Source organism: Mastigoproctus giganteus, chromosome 12, assembly GCF_048544385.1.
Source record: "Mastigoproctus giganteus isolate SK-2022 chromosome 12, ASM4854438v1, whole genome shotgun sequence".
Lineage (NCBI taxonomy): Eukaryota > Metazoa > Arthropoda > Arachnida > Uropygi > Thelyphonidae > Mastigoproctus > Mastigoproctus giganteus.
The window spans coordinates 49,041,565-49,061,898 of NC_143586.1; the positions used below are offsets into that span (position 1 = coordinate 49,041,565).

General features: G+C 37.3%; 1 protein-coding gene across 1 annotated transcript in view; it reads right to left on the bottom strand.

Moving 5' to 3' along the window:
• Positions 1-20,334, bottom strand: part of LOC150077030 (zinc finger FYVE domain-containing protein 1-like) — a 102,057-nt gene that overhangs the window by 6,797 nt on the left and 74,926 nt on the right. The window contains exons 10-11 of the mRNA XM_090386672.1: positions 19,388-19,558; positions 10,352-10,514 (exon numbers count right to left, since the gene is read on the bottom strand). Coding sequence (XP_090242798.1) covers positions 10,352-10,514; positions 19,388-19,558 — 334 coding nt within the window. The remainder of the gene's footprint in view (positions 1-10,351; positions 10,515-19,387; positions 19,559-20,334) is intronic.

Genomic DNA, 20,334 nt, shown 5'->3' on the forward strand with positions numbered 1-20,334 from the left:
CCAATCTCAATGAATGTCCATTTCCACTAGCATTCTGCCAAGCCCCACTTACTTTTACTGACAGAATCTCAATTATCGTTGATTCAACCACTACTCATCTCAGTTGTCCTAATTATTCACTGTACGATTCCTTGTCCTTCAAAGGTAATACTTGTGCACACATCTGCTCCAATATTGCCTGTCAGAAACAGTAATTTGGAATCTCCTCTTTTTGATCTTCTCTGGCTTAAAATCTCTCCACCTTATTCTGTCAGCTTCATCTGTTGCCTCTATCAATCTCCCAATTCCACTAATCACTTGGAACTCTTTGAAGCTCTACTTTCTCCAGTCCAACTTTCCTAACAGTGAGATAATTTTCCTTAGTGATTTTAATATTCACAATTCCGGCTGGTTCAGTTGTCTAGCCACACGGACCCAGCTGGTCGAGATACTGAGGCTTTTGCAATTACTAATTACCTTGCACAGATTGTTCATTTACCTACCAGAATACTAGATTATCCTAACCACAGTCAACACTCTTGGTCTTTTTATCATGAACCTTCCCAAGTATACAATGGAGGCAAGCAGTCCTTTAGATGCCTCAGAGCACAACTTGGTGTTGATCTCTTCGCCACTGGAGACTTTCTCTTGTAGCTATTCTCAGCCACACGTTTAGCATTACAAGGGATGATATGTAAGATTTTTATTCTTCTTTTCCTTGGTTGGATTATTATTTTAAATCATCTGATGTCAATGTTAGCTCAGATTGTGCAGTGAAATTATTCTTGCAGGAATGAAATCCTTTATTCCACCTTAAAAATTTGTCCTTTATCAAAACCTTGGTGTTCCAATAAATGTTCTAAGGCTGTTCAAGATAAGAATGTTGCTTACTGCAATTAGCTTGAATCCAAATCTTCAGGTTCATTTTCTGCCTACACCAAAGCTTGTAATAATTGTAAAGTAGCTATTAATCAGTCCAATGGCCAGCTTGCTCAACTAAAGCTGGACAAGAAGAAAGTTTTGTACTCTTAAGTTGTTCAAAATAGATTTTGAACAGCCCAAGAGTACAAAACTTGCTTCTTGTTCAACCTGTAGCAGAGCAATCTGGCCATTTTTAAAAGCTATTGGCTGAAACTGTTGCCCATCTGTACTCCCACCTCTGTTAAAACCTTATGGTTCTATTTCTTTATCTCAGCCAAAGATAAAGCTGACATGCTAGCATCCTACTTTTCTTCTAACTCTTGTACTGGTGACCTTGGTAAACCACCTTCTACCATTTCTAGTATATCTGTCAAAAGTATGTCAGAAGAATTTTGAACAATCTTGATGCCAAGAAAGCTACAGGCCCTGATGGCATTTCTGCACTTGTTCTCAAAACCTGTGCACCTGAGCTTATTCTTGTTCTGTGCAATCTCTTTACACTTTCTTATTCTAGTGGTGTTTTTCCTTGTTTGGAAATTTGCTCATATCCAGCCATTTCTACAGTTCCTAAGAAGGGTGACAAATCCCTTCCATCCAATTATCATCCTACTGCAATCACTTCTATTCATTCTAAAGTAATGAAAAAATTCATTAAGTGCCAACTCCTAAACTATCTTGAAACCTCCCATCTGATCAATAATTGTCAATTTGAATTCCCTGAGTGTTGGTCCACTGGTGATATACTGGTTTCTGTTACTCAGCTATGGATAAATTCAGTGGAAATGTTTGGTGAAACTCATGCAATTGCTCTTGACATTTTAAATGCTTTTGATCATGTTTGGCATAAAGGTCTTTTAAATAAGCTTCCATCTTCTGGGTTGCTGAATGTTTTTGTAACTGGGTATCCAGTTTTCTTTCTGACCACTCACTGAGGGTAGTGGTAGGTGGTTTTCTGTGTTCTAACATCTGTACTAATGCTGGTATTCCCCAAGGATCAGTTCTTTCTCCCACTCTTTTCCTCTTGTATATTAATGACTTTCTTCCATTGTCTGGATAGTTTTGTTGATGATAGCACATTGTATTCCACCTTCCAGGTTAAGAAACCTTGCCTGGTCAAACAGCCTCAACTTTTCAAATATCCATTACCAATTCTTCAAATGTTGATCTCCAGGTAATTCTCCAATGGGGCAAAGATACTTAGTTAATTTCAACCTTTTTAAAACTTAGTCCTGTCTAATATCTTGCAAAAAGGATTCTTCTGCTCCTGTGTTCATCTTTGATGATACCCAGATTTCTATAAAAGATCACATATCTCTATTAGGATTACTTAAACTTCTAATCTCTCTCTCTCTTGGCATAAGCACATCACAAATATTGCTTCCTCTGCATTTAAAAACTGTGTTTTCTCTTTTGCTCTTGGCATTACCTTTCTTCTAAACAGCTACTCACTCTTTATAAATCTCAAATCTGGCCTTCCATGGAATACTGTTTCCATATCTGTGGTGTCCCCAGACCCTCAGGCTTCTATATGCCATTGAAAAGAGGTCAGTTAGGTTAATTAGTGGCCAGTCTTTTAAAAGCCTCTTTGCTCTTTCTTATAGACTTTCTGTTTTTGCTGCATGCTTTTTCTATAGATTCTTCCAGGGGCATTGTTTTACTGAACTGGCTTCTGCAATTTCCCCTCTCTCAAACCAATCTGGACATATGCTGCAACCAGTCAGCATCCACTTACTGTCCAGCTTCAAACTTGGAGAACCAACTTTTTTTCTTCTTCATTTTTCCCTTAAACTTCTGTTTTGTGGAACAATCTCCCTTCATGCATATTTCCTGAAAATTATAATCTAAAGAAATTCAAGTCTAATGTCAATAAGTATATTCTTTCATCTTCTCAACCATCAACCCATGCATGGTACTATAGGTTCTAATACCTTTTGCATTTGTGGTTTTCATAATAATAATAATAAAAAAAAAACTTCAACAGAAAAATTTAACTCGATAAACATCCTTAATAAAAAAAAAGAAAAAAAAAAAAAAGAAAATGGTTATAACTCAGAAGAGAAGCATTTCTGGACCTACATCCACATGAACTTTTATCTCCCTGTGAACAATAGAACACGTCCAGACAGCCTGGTGAGACCTTTCAAAAACACCCTGTACATATACTGTCTATACTGTACAATGTAAACACATTATATACACAAATTACTCCAGATTAAAAATATTTTTACAAACATTAAGAATACAAGGTTAATATAGTTTATTTTTATGAGCTACATAGCAGTAAAGCAGATGTCCCTATTTGACTATTAAATAGATTTTACAGATAGGTTTTTACAATTTTATATTTCATTTTAAAAATTTTCCTACATAAATTTAAGTTAATGCATTTTGCATACTAATGTAACAGGGAGTCATGTGACTAATTTTTAATAAATTTTGAGTATTCACTTCTACATAATGCCTTCCACTTAGCATATTTTGACATCACTTTCTTTCCAGTCTGTTATGTAAAGAAAGTCTCTTCCAGAGAACATGAGTAGTAGGAATGAAGGACTACTATTTGATGGAATTTTTATGGGCACTGCTCTTCTGAACTGGAATCTTAATTTTCTATATTTCTCTGAGTTAGTTAGAACAAGGATAACAGTGCCACAGTCCCATTTCTATCAAATTAAAGAAATGAGCAATCATTAAATATACATTAATTATGCCTTTTCACAAGGTAGATACCTTAGTAATAGTTCATCTTAGTAACAACATGTAAAATCTGCATGACAAAAAAAAAAAAAAAAATTATGATCACAGGCACACAGTAGTACACTGGTAAGCAGTCAGTATTTTTTGAAAAAAAAAAAAAGAAAAAAAAGTAATAAATTGGTTAAGCTGCTTTAAATTTTTATTTTTGATTTTTATGCTATATTGAATAATAAGAGCAAATCATTTCTTTAGCAACAGGAGTCTTGTTACAAAAAAAAAAAAAACTTTCATTCAAAACTATGCAACCTTGAGTGTGCAGTGCATTTTGTACTCAAATATGAAGTCTAATGAATTTTATGGCTACACTTCTTCAATTAAAAAAGTAACCTCACACAGGAGAACAGTAAAATTCACACTTACATAATTCTAATATTTTCAGTTTGTTTTTTTGTTGTTGTTGTTAGAATACTAAAGTATACTTGCTCCAAGATTAAGTGAATTGAAATAAGTGGATTAGAGACTTCTGAAAAAAAATGGAAGCAGATCTGACTATAGAAATCTGCTTAGTCCTGAGCTAGGACTACCACGTAAGCATCTATTGACTTTTATTTCTTCCCCTCGATGTGGGCACCTGTACGTGGTGAGGGGACCTCCCAGTGATGGTGCTGGTTTTCCAGATTAGCATCACTGGGATCTAACGCCCATACCTTAGTTCCAGGGTTACATCATTGGAATCCGGCATGTGCAGCTGTGCGCCGCGACCCGTGGAATTCGGAAAGGGGATCCTGGTGGTTGAGGGGCCCAGCCTTAATACACCACTTTGGCCCCTGCTTCGACAAGACGGGTGGTCCCGGACCAGCCCAACTGGGATCAATCGGCGGGTGGTTCTTACTGCTAGGGTCAACTGCATTCCAACAAGCCTCCCTCCCTTTGGTCCTGGGACGGGATCAAGGCTTATTGGAAATGTAGGTATGGTGCCTCTAAGCTAACTTGGCGTCCTATTCGTGTACGCAGTACCTGCTAGTTCACGAGTGGGCGTCCCCTCGTAGGGCTCCATGGTGGGTGAGGTACTTAGGGCATCTGAAATTTTTATCTTATGCATATGAGTAATTTAAATTCTATTTCTTCTGGGGCCCCAACAAGGCCCCTACCTAATCGAGACGAAACCGCAGAAAATGCCTCTGCAAAAAGAGCCAGAACTGAGGATACACCACCATCTGTGACACCGCTTTTCCTCATTCTCCGTTCCACCGGAGAGCAGGCACTCGGGAAAATGTCACCCTTTTTCATCCAGAAAGGATTAGAAGGGTTGACACGTCAACCCTTCTAATCCTTCTAACCCTCCAAAATCTGTCAAAAGGCTACGTTCTGGAGACATTTTAGTTGAGGCTGAAAGCCAAAAACATGCACAGCAACTACTGAAAGCCACTTCGTTAGGGGGGATTACCCATCATCGTTACTCCCCATAAAACCTTGAATTTCTCACGCGGTGTCATATCAGAGTGGGATCTTCTTCATGTTTCTGAAGAAGAGATCTGCTCTGAACTTAAAGACCAAGAGTGACGGCTGTCAAAAGAATATCGATACGGAAGGATGGGAATCTCGTCCCTACCCGAGTTCTCATCGTAATGTTTAACACCCCACAGCCTCCAAGTTCCATAAAAGCAGGTTATTTAAACTGCCCAGTGAGGATTTATATCCCGAACCCACTGAGGTGTTTTAAATGCCAAAAGTATGGCCACTCTCAAACAGCTTGTCGTGGCAACCCTGCCTGTGCTAGATGTGGTGCTAAAGACCACGAGAGCAAGGAATGTTTAGCTTCTTAGCCAAGTTATACTAACTGCCAAGGAGAACACCCTGCATACTCTCGAGCATGCCAGCGGTGGAAAGATGAGAAGGAAATTCAAAAACTAAAAACAGAGCTAAACATCTCCTATCAGGAGGCCAGAAGATGCATCCAACCTATAAATAGCGCCAAGCCCTCATACACCCAGAAAGCTTCTGGGAAAAGTACCATTGGTACTCAGACTGATACGAGTATTCCACCAAGGGAGTCATTCACACCCATTGCGCGCTATTTATTAAGTTCCCAAAAGCCCACCCAAAAATCACAGTCAATCGCCACTGCTATATCTGTACCTCCTAGTGCTCCACCACTTCCAAAACAGAGTACTAAAGAAACTCCGAAGAAAGGGGAACAGGCATCTACAATCCAAGAGACAATGGATGTTGAAGATAAGGAGGTACAGAATGAGTCTATCCTGGAACTCTTTGCGAAAGAAGAAGAAGAAATGGATACAGGCCAACGTCCAGTCTTTCCAAAGAGAGATAAACCCAGGACTGAGAAAATGAAGCCCTCAACCCTTCAGAAGCCACCAGATGGGCCCAGTAAATCAAAATAATGGGTACATTTAAATTTCTCCAATGGAATTGCCATGGATTTCGTATAAATAGAGATGAATTCAAGGCTCTCCTGATTAAGCATGAACCAACTTGCTTTTGCTTACAGGAGACGTATTTAAAGGCAAATGAGGACCCTTACTTACGTAACTGCTCAGTTATTCGCAGAGACAGAGCTGGGGATGGACCTGCCCACGGAGGAGTCACTATCCTTGTGGGTAACCACAACCCCTTTCAAGCTGTGCTTCTTACCACTAATCTAGGGGCTGTAGCAGTTCGTCTTACAGTAGGGTTCCTTTTAACTGTTTGCTCCATTTATTTGCCACCTGGGAACGACACCGCCCAGGCAGACCTTAATGATCTCATTAAGCAACTGCCACCCCCCTTTTCTATTATTAGGGGATTTCAATGGGCATAATCCACTGTGGGGTAGTTCTGACATCAACAGAAGAGGTCGGATTATCGAGCGATTGCTTGAAAACAATGATCTGGCCCTTCTAAATGTGGGGTCAAAACACCTTTTTCCACACGGCTACCTGTACATTTACTGCCATTGATCTTTCCATCTGCTCCCCTTCCCTCCTGCCTCTGAGTACATGGGAGGTTGAAGAAAACCTTTATGGTAGTGATCACTACCCCGTGTTATCCACTATTTCAAATGAGAGACAATGTCACCAGTCGAGGATACCACGTTGGAAGATCGATCACGCCGACTGGAATGCCTTTCGTCATCTGGCAACATTCAATATCACTATAGTCGGCCAGGAGCCAATTAATGAGTCAGTAAAACACATCACAGAAAGTATAGTCCAGGCAGCAGCAGTTGCAATTTCAAGGACATCATCCCACTTTCCAAGTTTTAAAACCATGGTGGAATGGAGAATGCACAGCAGCTAGGAAGGCTCAAAACAAAGCATGGGGAATATTTCGTCGTTACCCCACCACAGATAATTTAATAGCCTTCAAATGTGCACGTGACAAAGCACGGTACATTAGACGTCAGAGCCAAAAGGAATCTTGGATAAAATTTTCATCTTCCCTTACACGGGCTGCCAATCCCAAAGCCATCTGGGACAAAGTTCGGAAAATGAAGGGCAAATACACCTCACACCCTTCATCGATCCTGGAACATAATGGATGTACAATTGCAGATCTAACTGCAATTGCAAATACTCTCGGGGAGACATTCGCTAAAGTGTCTTCAGAAACATCGTACCCCCCAGAGTTCCTCGCACTCAAACAAAGATCAGAAAAACATCACCTGAAGCTGTCCTCTAACAATCGCGAGGAATACAATCAGCCCTTTACACAGTGGGAGCTGAAAGCAGCACTCTCACTATCCAAGGCGAGTGCTGTTGGGCCAGACGACATCCATTATGAGATGATTAAACATCTTTCATCGGAATCCATGGATCGTTTGCTCCGTCTCTATAATCGAATATATATTGAAGAGACATTTCCGGACTCATGGCATATGGCAACCATCCTTCCCTTTCCGAAACCAGGAAAGGATCCAAAAATACCAAAAAATGACCGTCCTATCACTCTGACGAGCTGCTTGTGCAAGATCCTGGAAAGAATGGTCAATGCTCGTCTTTTGTGGTATTTAGAAGCTAACGACCTCCTTTCCAGGATACAGTGTGGCTTCCGAAGGAACAGGTCAACACTTGACCATTTAATCCACTTGGAAACATCTATATGTGATGCTTTCCTGAAACGTGAGAACCAGGTGTCGGTTTTCTTTGATATGGAAAAAGCGTACGACATGGCTTGGAGATGTGGAATTTTAAAAGACATCTTTAATTTTGGTCTTAGAGGACACATTGTCCTCTTTATTAAAAACTTCCTTACAGACCGGTCTTTCCAAGTTCGTGTAAGATCCACTCTGTCCCGGCCATTCTGCCAAGAAGAGGGAGTTCCACAAGGATCAGTTTTAAGCGTTATGCTTTTTGCTATCAAAGTTAACTCTATAACTGAACAACTTCCTCCAACCGTAAACAGTGCCCTCTTTGTAGATGACTTTAGCATCTTTTTGCAGTCATGCAATATGAGGGCCATTGAAAGACAATTGCAGCATGCCATAGACCACGTCAACTCTTGGGCAGTGACTAATGGTTTTAGGTTCTCGCCACAGAAGACTGTTTGCGTACACTTTTGTTGCAAACGGACCCTTCACCCTGAACCAGAACTTAAACTCGGACAAGACATCATTCCAGTAGCACCCGAGACAAAATTCTTGGGGCTCATTTTCGACAAGAAGTTGACATTTTTACCTTATATTCGTCAACTGCGGACAAAGTGCACAAGAGGGTTGAATCTCCTGCACTCTATTTCTTCTAATAAATGGGGAGCAGACCGCTCCACTTTACTCAGCCTCTATCAGGCACTTGTACGATCTAAACTAGACTATGGGTCCCAAGTGTACGCATCGGCTAGAAACAGTGTACTTAGATGGCTGGACCCAGTTCACCACCAAGCCATCTGTATTGCTATTGGAGCATTTAGAACATTCCCTGTCCAGAGTTTATATGTCGAAGCAACTGAACCACCAATGTCATTTCGACGAGAGCAATTGTCTTTAAAATATACCTTTAAATTAAAATCCTTGCCAGACAACCCTACGTGGACATCCGTTTTCAAGCCAAAATGGGAAAACCTATATAACACTCGTCAGACTGACTGCCAACCGGCCTTTTGGTATCCGTGTCCAAGAGCTTCTCAGAGAGCTCGACATCATGGTAGACAATGTTGCCCAGTCACCAAGGCAGTCACTTCCACCCTGGCATGCTCGCTTTCCATCATGTGACTCCTCCCTTAAAAACTGGAGTAAGTCCATAACTCCATCTTCTGTCTACCACCAACTCTACTCTGCCCACAGGGCCAAATAGTCCGACTTCTTGCCTGTCTTCACTGATGGCTCGAAGTCGGAGTTGTCTGTTGGATCTGCTGCTATCTTTCCAGGTTGTTCTATATCTGGAAAGATTCCCCAAGAATGCAGCATATATACAGCTGAGTTGTATGCTACAGAGTTAGCCTTGGACCACATTAAAACCATAGGTATCAAAGGTGTATGGTGTACACTGACTCTCTAAGTACACTGCAGGTTTTATCGGGTATGAGGTATAATCCTCATCCATTTGTGACCCGGATTCAGCAGACACTACACTCTCTGTCTGAGTGTTCTTTTGACATTCATTTCTGCTATCTGCTAGATTCCAAGCCACATTGGGATAGTGGGAAATGAACTGGCAGATGCTGCGGCCAGGTCACCAGAACCCCACAATGCTTATTGCCTGTTAGTCCCCTATGCAGACTACAGGCATCTAATATACGCAAAATTACTCTCCCAATGGCAACAATCTTGGCACGAGCAAGTCACAAACAAGCTCTATAAGATAAAGCCTGTAATCTGACATTGGCAGTCTAGTCTGCGCAGGAATCGCAGAGAGGAAGTTGTTAGCTCGCCTCCGCATAGGACACAGTCATCTTACACATGCATTTCTGCTGAGGGCAGATGACTGTCCTATGTGTGAGAACTGTGACACCTATTTAAGTATATGTCACATTTTAGACATGAATGTGATTTTTATTTTACCGCTTTTAGTCATCTGGCTGAGCCTTATACACTCAGTAAGATTTTATCCGACAATGACAATGTGTCTGCTGTTTTTAGCTATTGAAAATCAATAAACCTTTTTACTCATATTTAAAATTTACCTTTTATTGTTATTTCTTTGTTGATATATTTTTTACTTTTATATCTGTGTTATATCTCGACATGGTGGCCTAACTAATTAGGTCACTGAATGTTTAACTTTTTATATATAACCTGGATTTGGCGCATTATAGCCTTAGTTGCTAATGTGCCAATAAAATACAAATCAAACCAGCATTTCTTCATTCATCACTCACTGCCCTCTACTTCTGTTTTCTATAATATTCTTGCTTCAAGTGTATTTCATACAAATTACAGATTAAGACAAATGATAAATTTTTCTACACTCCCAAATCATCAACCCAGTTGGTTTAATTAATCTATCATGTTTTTTAATTACTGCAAAAGTCTTCAAATTCCATTTAATTGATATCAAAATAATTTAAAAAATTAACATGAAATTAATTAATTTATATATACACAAACACTTATATATATAATTCTACATAATAATTTTAATAGAAAAAAGTATGATTATAAAAAAAAAGAAAACATTTCTTCACAGAGATTGAAATCCCTGTTTGGACTAAACCAAATAAATTTAATTTAATAATAATAAAAAAAAAAAACAATGCCCCATAAATATCACAAGGAACAGAAAACTGCCAAAAATAACAAATAAATAAATAAAAATCTTACCAGTTTCATAGCACCTGTCACACACCCTTTCTGGAGAGGGCCAGCCTCGTTCTGGAACTAGACGAGTTTTAGATGAACAATCATCACAAAATCCTTCACCACAAGCTCTGCAATGATGTTTTGTGTCCAAAGGGCCAAACTCTTTTTTGCACTGCTCACATTGCTGAGAATAATTACAAGTAGGATATTATTATTAACAAGTAGGGTATTATTATTAATCAAGATGTAAGGATATTATCAATCAAGTTATTTGTACATTAAATTTTAAAATACTGTAGTGAATTTACTTGTAAAGCAGTTTTACATACAGTAAGGGCTCATAAATTTCGTGACACTGAGACTTTGCTCAGATTCTTGACATCTAATATGGCACAGCTCCATTGGTAATAAAGCTAAATTGCTACCACCACAATTATGGTGTATTGCTCATTAGGAAAACCTTCCTGAGCATCATAATCTAAGCTTGAAGTTTAAAAAACAAGAAATTGCTGACATTGCAAATGCAAATTAAATGACTGTAGGATATTTTGCCTTAACATCCCAAAGCAACGTGGCTCCTAATCTTAATCAAGCTCATGCTATGATATGACTGAATAGTTTGTTCACAATTCAGGTCCATGACATGGCTCTGGTTGTGCTCAATCATGACTCATGGCTAATACTATTCAAACTACACCTTTTGTCTTCTTTTAAACTTATGGCTTAGAACAGTTGTGTCCAACGTACGGCCTGTACCCAGCCCGCGAATAAATTTTACACGGCCTGCATAGAAAATGAACCAAAACAGCATTTTAAATTTTGATAATTATTTTAAGAACTGTGTACATTCGATGCTAAAATAAGTGGAAATAAACAATTTAAAAGACTTGTTGCTGCAAATATGTGAGTGTTGAAGTTATGAAGCCACGTGTTGGTGCTGTGAATTCTGTTTCTTTTATCTATGTTTTGTATCAAATATGCACATGCCCATCCAGAAGCTTGTGTATATATATGAGCTATCAAAATGTTCTGGGATTCCAATTATGGCATGCCTTCTGCTTGACCTTGGTGGCTGCGCAAAAGTGTATGTACAGTACACCTCAATGAAAATGTAACACACCATAATTTTTCTTGAATCACCCAGTGTGACATACGAAACAAATCTCACTTTGAATATGGCCCCTGTATGTGAAAACATTGGACACCACTGGCTTAGAATATGATGCTTCCAGGTTTTTCTGTGGCCACTGCTTTAAAGTGATTTTCTGTATCTCACAGGGCCATACTTATAAATAGGTGCATGAGGCACTAGCTTCAGGCCTCATGATAGAACGGGGCCTCTGAAATCTGAAATTTTTAAAGCAATTTCTTTTTTAATGTCCTGATCTAAACTAGGGCCCACTTGTTCCTACCATGTTTACATTGTAAACAGAGACAGGTGAAATTTAATGAAAGTGTGGATGACTCATTTCTCGAGAAAGAACAGATTAATTTCCAGAATAAAGGAAAATCACTCTCTCCTAATTCTCTAATAGGGTGTAACAGAAGAACACAGGCTGACCACGGCATATTATCCGTGTCGGGAATATGCCTTAATCTTTTTCAGTGACTATGAACAGAAGAAAGCAATGACCAGCATGACTTCTCGGTATAGTATGTGGGAGAGGTGGTTGCAAATATATTATGAACAGTAAATTGCAGAATTTCAATCCTTTTAGCTCTTAATTCGTGCTTTCTACACTTTAGGAATCTGCAAAGACAATGCTGATGCAGAGGTCCTCATGGCAGAATCTGGTGTCACAGGCTGGTAATTCTGATCCATGGGGGGCTTGTATATAAAATTTGTAGAGATAAGCTCATTACCCCAGAGATATATCATTTTGTTCAGTTTTAAGGAGGGTATACTTCAGACTGGTTTACCATTGGTGAGGCAATTATCGCAAGACTGTTTCCAGAAGACAATCCTGATGAAGACACTGACAACTTGAACAACCGTAAACCTCTCTGGAGGGCATAAACCACTGATTCACTCCATACAGATTTCAGCGTCAAAGATGACACAAAACTTTCCTTCAAATAACACATTGACAAATTAACAGATAACTACTACTCCCTCAGTTGGACCATCAAGAAGCAGCTATTTTGTGTGTGAGGAGCATATTCCTCATTAAAAAGAATGTAGTAATTGAAATCTATGCCTCAACCTGCTTTGGATTCAAAATGTGACCCTCGGCCATCACATTGTGTCTATACAATAAAGTAGTGGTTTTTAAAAGAGAGCTAAAATTCTTAAAATCTGAAAGGTGACTACCACTTGCTGATATGCTACAAAAAAAAAAAAAAAGTTTGCACTACAAAGACAATTTCTGAGTTGATCTCAGAGCCTAGTACACGAGAGAGGCCATGCTCTTGAGAATCTCCCTAGCCATCCCCCAGATCTAAACCTGCCCTCCTTTTGGAGTGCAATAGGCTAAAGATTTCAGGCAAATTTCTTCTAAAACAAATGCTGCCTACTATTGACAAACTCAATACAGACTTAACTGATAAACAACAGGAACTGAGACAACACAATTTTATAACACCCTATTTTATGTGATTCATGACTACCCATATCAAATAGCCCATGGAAGTCTCTTTAACATACTCAGCTTATGGCTATTTCAAACTTTTCTGGTGAAGGTAAAAAAGAAAGCCAACATGAGAACCATGGCAAACTATGGGAAACTTACCAGACAAACTAGTTTGCTGCTACCACAGTTTTTTCCTGCATTCTCAGTAAATAGATCTTAGAAGTTGAGAACGATATATTTATTGACATGCAGGGGGTGACAGATAATGGGCTGATCGGTGCGTGAACGCAACAGATGATAACATTATCACGTTAAGTGACTGACTGATGTTATGATATGTATATATATAAACTATATAATATCAGTATAAAATGCACCATACCCATAAATTTAATTACCTGAGCAGCATAAAGGCATCGTTTGATTTTATCTCATATTTGGCTATCTTCACAACAAGATACCAGGTATTGCACTATTTTGAATAAATAATGCTCCTCTAGTAGAGGCGACTACTGTTATTTATTCTCAGTGGGTACCACCACCCAGATGGCACCATTTCGGAGCTTGTTGGCTCACTCATCAGTGGGCAGGCAGGTATCCTGGTAAGTATATATATAAAGACTCTTTCTTTCTCTTCCTATTGCTGTATTTCCTAACATAACCTTTAAAGTTAGGTAAGGAAATAGTAAAACTTCAGAACAGTATGTGCACTCCATAAACAGTATGGAGTGCACGCTCTGTTCTGAAGTTAGTTTATGCCTCATCAGCATAAGAGCTAGGTTAGTTTATGCCTGTGAAAAAATCTAGGTTAGTTTATGCCTCATCGGCATAAACTAACCTAGCTTTTTTCACTAGCCAAAAATTAAAATCTAGACTATGTATATAAAGTGCTTAGCATCATAATACACAGCCATTTCTGAGTAAACAGAAAATTTTTAAGGTGGCATCGTTTTAAGTTATATCTCATATTGTGAATGCCTTCACAACGAGTTGCCATGATATTGCACTACTTCGAATAAGTAACGCTTCACCTAAGGAGAAGACTAGTGTTACTTATTCTCAGATAGTCTTCTCCTTAGGTGAAGCGTTACTTATTCGAAGTAGTGCAATATCATGGCAACTCGTTGTGAAGGCATTCACAATATGAGATATAACCTAAAACGATGCCACCTTAAAAATCTTCTGTTTACTCAGAAATGGCTGTGTATTATGATGCTAAGCACTTTATATACATAGTCTAAATTTGTTCGCAGCTTGAGGCTCTAGCCCTAAACGCGCCTTAGTCTAAATTAAAATCTATTAAAAAACTCGCACTTCTTTTGCCCTTTTCTAAAGTTTTCATGATTACGGCTAATCTCAATGGCTAATTTACATTTAAAGGTTAGGAAACCTAACCTTAAAAACATACAAAGAAATCTATTATAAAACTATTAAAAAATCAGGTTTTTTAATAGTTTTAATAGAATGAAACAATCTGTGATAAAATTTAGAGAAAAATCATAGCACCATCCTATTTTAATTTTAATTAGTTATTCAAATGAATAGTGTTTGTTACACAGAGTGAAGTTTAGTCATTCACCCAATGTAGCCAGGTGGTAAAATGTGAAAAAGCATTAGTACATGCGTTTGAGTGAATTGTGGTTCATGTCTGCATGACTACTAAATACAGTTAAAGATTGTATTCATTGTCAAAATGAAGACAATCCATACAATGAATACCAAATGAATTAACTGTAACTCCTCTGATTTAGTGGTCATGTCAAAGAATAAACAAAAACTTAATTTTTTATGTAATTATAGGTTAGTAATAAATCCAAATTGCAGTTGTCTTTGCAATGACTGCCAACCACAGAAAAACTATCTACAGAATTTGAGTATGACCTATAGTCTTGCACATTGTGTGCAAATTCTGAAGACATTATGTGAAGCAGTCATCAGATTCCAACAGCATGCCACCATGCATTGATGATGTCATCAAGATATCATACCTATATTATACATTCAGGTATTCCAAGAGACCACGGTTTGATTAAACATCCAGTTTTTGACCCAGTCATTGCCAGGTGTAATTAGAACTGGAAGCAAAATAACTGGTTTATACAGTGGAATTTCATTAGTACATTTTTCAGGGGACAGGAAAAAAACATCATCATACGCAGGAAAATGTACTAATGAAAATTCTCATGAGAGTTAAAAAATATATATTTATTTAACAAACATTTTTTAAAAAACAAATCAAGAGTGCTTTGTTTCTTATCATTATGGCCAAATTTGTAAATAATCATGTCCATTTTTGACAACTGATTAATGACATCCTCAACATTACATAGCATCCATGGCTTATACAGCTGACATGTTGGAATGGTGGGAGCTCTTGTTCACCATCGTCTTTGTTGTCATCAGTGCCTCTTTCTGCATGATGCTGTTCTATTTCTTCTAGCAATGAAGGCTGGAAGATAATGATGCTGCTGTCACACTCAACATAATTGTCAAACTAATGTTGTTCCTAGCAGTTTTCTGACATTCATCTGATTTTAATGTGTGGTTGTCCAAATCCACCACTGGAAAGCCATCAGGAAGCATATGACAAAATCCCACCCTGTTCCTCATGGTGTTTGCATTAACAGAATCCCATGCAGATTTCACAAATTGCATTGCATACAATATGAAAATTTTCTTCTGCGTGGCATGTACAAAAGCCAGCTGTTTTGTATGCGTCTCTTTCTATAATTTTTATTCACACATCAAGTTATATCTTGATCACAGGCACAGTGTTGAATTGGGCAGGAAGAACATCGCCATTACATACTACAGATATGAGGTGTTGGAGGGATGGACCACACACTGATCTATGAAAAGTAAAATTTTTCTCCTTTGACCCATTTTGACATCTAATGCTCATAAGAAAGATTAAACAATGGGTGATTTTGTCCATTGCTTTCCCTATCACCAGTGGTGCAAGTTTCTACATTCCGTTTTCAGGGCTGTATTCTTCAAGAATGGCTGGCTTGCAGTTTGTTTTTTCACTACACTCATGCTAGCACTTTCGCCAGGGACACAATGGTACACAAGACTGTGTCTCTTAAATCTTTCTATCCAGTCATTTAATGCCATAAAATCATTTGCTCCCATCCCCCTTTTTGGCTAAATATCAGCTGCCTTTGCCCAAACCATGCTTCTATCCACTGGCATGTTCGATGCACATGCATGCTTGAACTACTTTAGCAACACTTCCTTGAGCCTCAATGTTGTCCTTCACACACGAGTTTCTCTTACTCAGTCTTTGAATACCGTTTTAATTATCCCCCATTTGGACACTGTCATACTGAGTGTAAATGTAGGGATGTTCAATATTCACATGCTTCACATGAAGTTATGGTCCACAAGAAGTTTTCAGATTTTCAGTTTTTTGGAATTTGTAATTTGTCTTACTTGCTTCTCCATTATGAAAACTGCACAACTAAATAAGGACAACCACTTCTTCCACTCCATCTGGAAAGTGGCTTAGAACAAACAGTTGAGAACGCAGGCCACAATTTCTTCCTTCAGTGCATTTATTTGAAAAAGAAACCTCAGTATATCAAACTTTTACTGGCAACTGCTGCAACAAATGCTTGGTAAGCAACATCTGGCCACTAGGCACCCACAGAACATTGGCATGACTGCTAAGAACCTATAGGCAACATGGTTAGTAAATGGGATCTTTGCACATATAGGTAATAGGAATGAAACTAGGACTTCCGAAAATCATTGTATTATGTAGGAAAATGTGCTAAGCGAATATATTAATGAGATCCCATTGTATAGATAAAATATTGCAATGCAGATGACACAAGACCAGAAAATCAGATCTCTCTCTCTCTCTCTCTCTCTCTCTCTCTCTGTGTGTGTCAAGCATAAATGTACTAATGAGATTCCACTGTATAGATAAGATATTGCCGCACAGATGATTCATGGCCTAGAAAAACAGAGCTCTGTCTGTCTGTCATTTGTGGTTGCCACCTCAGAAAATCCTATCAAAGTATATACAAGTATAGGTAGAACATCCAATATCCAGCTGTGCAATATTTGGACATTTTTAAGATTCCACTTCCTCCCACCCTTTTTGAAAGTCATTTCACTTTGGTAACAAAAATTTGTTTTCCAAATAAGCACAATTGGATGATGAATTGGCATATTCAATTATATTACATTAAAGTTACATGTTTGGTGGCTAGCAGATTTTCAACTGCTATAAGTAAATACAATATGGTTTTTCATTGAAGAGGCCTCTGGAGTCAGGAACTCTGATTCATTTATGATGCTACTAAAACACTGATTCAAATTGATAAAATGCCTTTATTAAACAAAAAACAAAAATACATGTACTGACTGTATAAACTGTATATTATAATAAAATAAAATAAGATGTTATATAACAAGAATAAAATGCAATAAAATATAAAATTAAAAGTGCTAAAAAGATGTTTAAAATCACTAAAAACCACTAACACAGGAGCTTTTGGCAGCAGCGGCCACCTTCATCAGCAATAATGGTTGCAGGTTATCCGACAATCTATATATACACATACATATTTAACTTTATATTTTATTTTATTATTATTTTAATATACAGTTTATACAGTCAGTATGTGTATTTTTGTTTTTTGTTTAATAAAGGCATTTTATCGATTTGAGTCAGTGTTTTAGAAGCATCATAGATGAAACAATATGGTTTTACTAAATCATGAGAGGAAGGCTGCTGGACACAAAGTCCATAATTTACCAAATTTATTTCTACAGTCATACAGCTTGTACTGTGAGTATATTACTTTATATACTTTATTGGCTAAGATCTCAAGTGACTGATTGATGTGCCTAGACTGGTTGCAGTCTTGGGCAACATAGATGCAAATTACATGATTCAGACTGTAAGCTGTCACAAAGAGTGCAGTAAAGCAGTCGGAATGATGATGTAAACTCTTTGCACTGAGATGTCCAGAGTATAAATGGAATTTTATTTATTAAGAAAAACAAAACCCATTAAGATGCCTGTTATTGGCTTTTGTGAAACCCCTAAACAGGTAGGCATTAATAAAAACCACTTTTTTTTTTTTTTTTTTATTCATTTGGCTGATGTGGGGATTTTTGGTAAATCTGATATGAGATCTCCCTCTGTTAATGGCCAACTTTACTGTTCTCCAGCAGATTAAACTGTAGTTCACTTTTTTTTTTTTAAATATTGTGTATGAACATGGTCATAATTAGCATATATAAACAGTTATGGTTAGTTTGCTATGAATGTTGTAATAGTCAGTTGCATCATTTATCAACCTCTGTGACATTTATGTATTTTGGCTGTTACTAACAGGGAAGGTGGCCATTATTAATTTGATTTGTTGACAAGGGTGGGCAGTGTTTTGAATTATTCTAAACTTCAGCACCACAGTTAGCATTGCTATTCCTTACATTTATTTATTTTTTTAAATAAATCTTTATTGATATTAGTTTTTTTTTTTTTTATTAATCATTATATTAGTAAAATCTTTGTTTTTCTTTAAAGTGGTGGAGGGTATCCTCCCTGGGATATATCAATTGCGTTGCATTGGAAATAAACCAACAGAACACAATTTACTAGATAGCTAAGTTTTTGTTGATGTTTATAATGGCTGTGTTTGTTACTCTTGCCTTTCTAATTATGTATTATATAGCTGTTTTACTTACCATATTAAACAGTAATTAAAAATTATTAAAGGTACCAAAATGCAGCTATGAAGAATTCTGATCCCAATTTATGGTGTTGCACTGCTACTGGAACACTTTCCTGCAGTTGCCAAAGGTGGCAGAAAAGTGTTGTCGATTGGAGACGAAAAAAAAAAAAAAAAAAGAAAAAAAATCTAAAAACCTTTATTCCTATATGTAGGTGGTATTGTCTTTGGCTGTTAGTAAAAACAAGTTTGACCAATGGACAAAGGAATAAAAGAATAAAATAATATTGTTAAGAAAAAATAAGTTAATAACTTAGAAAATCAAAAGTATATGGCTGCACTGTTGATGCATTCTCCTTTTATTTGCACTTGAATTTTGACATCATTTCATCATTGGTTAGATTGTCCGTAATATTTATACTAGAATGTATCTGGGTGCACTGTCTTATTTCCCTGACAGAATACCCAGATACATACTATTATAAAAATCCCAGGGGGCTTCATGGATTATAGTTTTTCTTCAGGTTAGTGAACCATGCAAGTTTTCAACTGTATTCTTGACTAGAGGAATTTTAACTACTTCACTGGAGAATTCTATAATTATATTGCATAATAGCAGAAATTTAAAGAACTTAGAAAGCTAACGACCTTTTCTATATCCAATATGCTATTGGATATTTAAATTTTTTGGAATCAGTCTTTCCCATAATATATACCTATTTTAGTCTTAACTGCATTAAGTTTTGTTGCTACAAAGAAAAAAAAAAATTAGTATCAAAAATTCATAAGCTTAAACTTACGTAAATCAAATAATTTGGAGTCCAATAATCAGGCGCAATCTTGTCTGTTATCCAATTTTTAACCATTTTGGAAGGCTTAGAAGTAACCGATGATACAGTTTCAGATACATATTGAACACCATCCAAAACACGACGAGCTGTATACTGTGTATTTTGGTTAGGAAGCAGCTCCTAAAATATTTGCATAATATATGAAGTAGTTATAACATGATTTCCCTTAATTCAGTTAAATTCATATTTATCAAAATACTGAAATTATTAGTTTAAAGCTGATTTTAATGCAACCCAGTAGATGGGGATAACCACAACAAATGCAAACTATTACAAAAGGCAATGTACATACAGGCACACACCACAGGCAAAAATAAAACCTTAACCCTTTCACAAGTATGTTTTTTATACATGTTTTCAATGTATTTACATGCTCTGTGTATTTATGTATATAGATGTTTCAAGGTCATTTCAGATAATGCGTACATTTATGAATGGATTGTTTAGAAATGTTCAAATAGGTATTGCTATACAGCCAGGCCTCGCATAACGTGAGTTCGATTAACATGATTTTCAGTTAACACTATTTGAAAAATTATACCACTTTTCACTTTTCACCTGCTGCCCACCTCGGTGTGCTCCATCAACCATCGGAAGAAGACGTGTTACTTGTTTGTCTCCTGCTAATAAAGTCAATGCACACTTGCATAAAAATTCAAATTTTTAAATGAGCCAGATGAAAATGTTACCGCGAAGGAGATAACGATAAAAGAATTAGATGAAATCTTTCTTATTGCATAGAACCTCAAACAAAAGGTTTGAGGTTCTCTGCGATATTTATTTCGCCAGGGCCCAGAGAAGATTGTTGTCGGCTATCGGAAATTGATTGATGAAAAGAGAAAGTCAACACTGTTCAAATATTTCCACAACAGTCATTTCTTCATTGTGTATTTTAT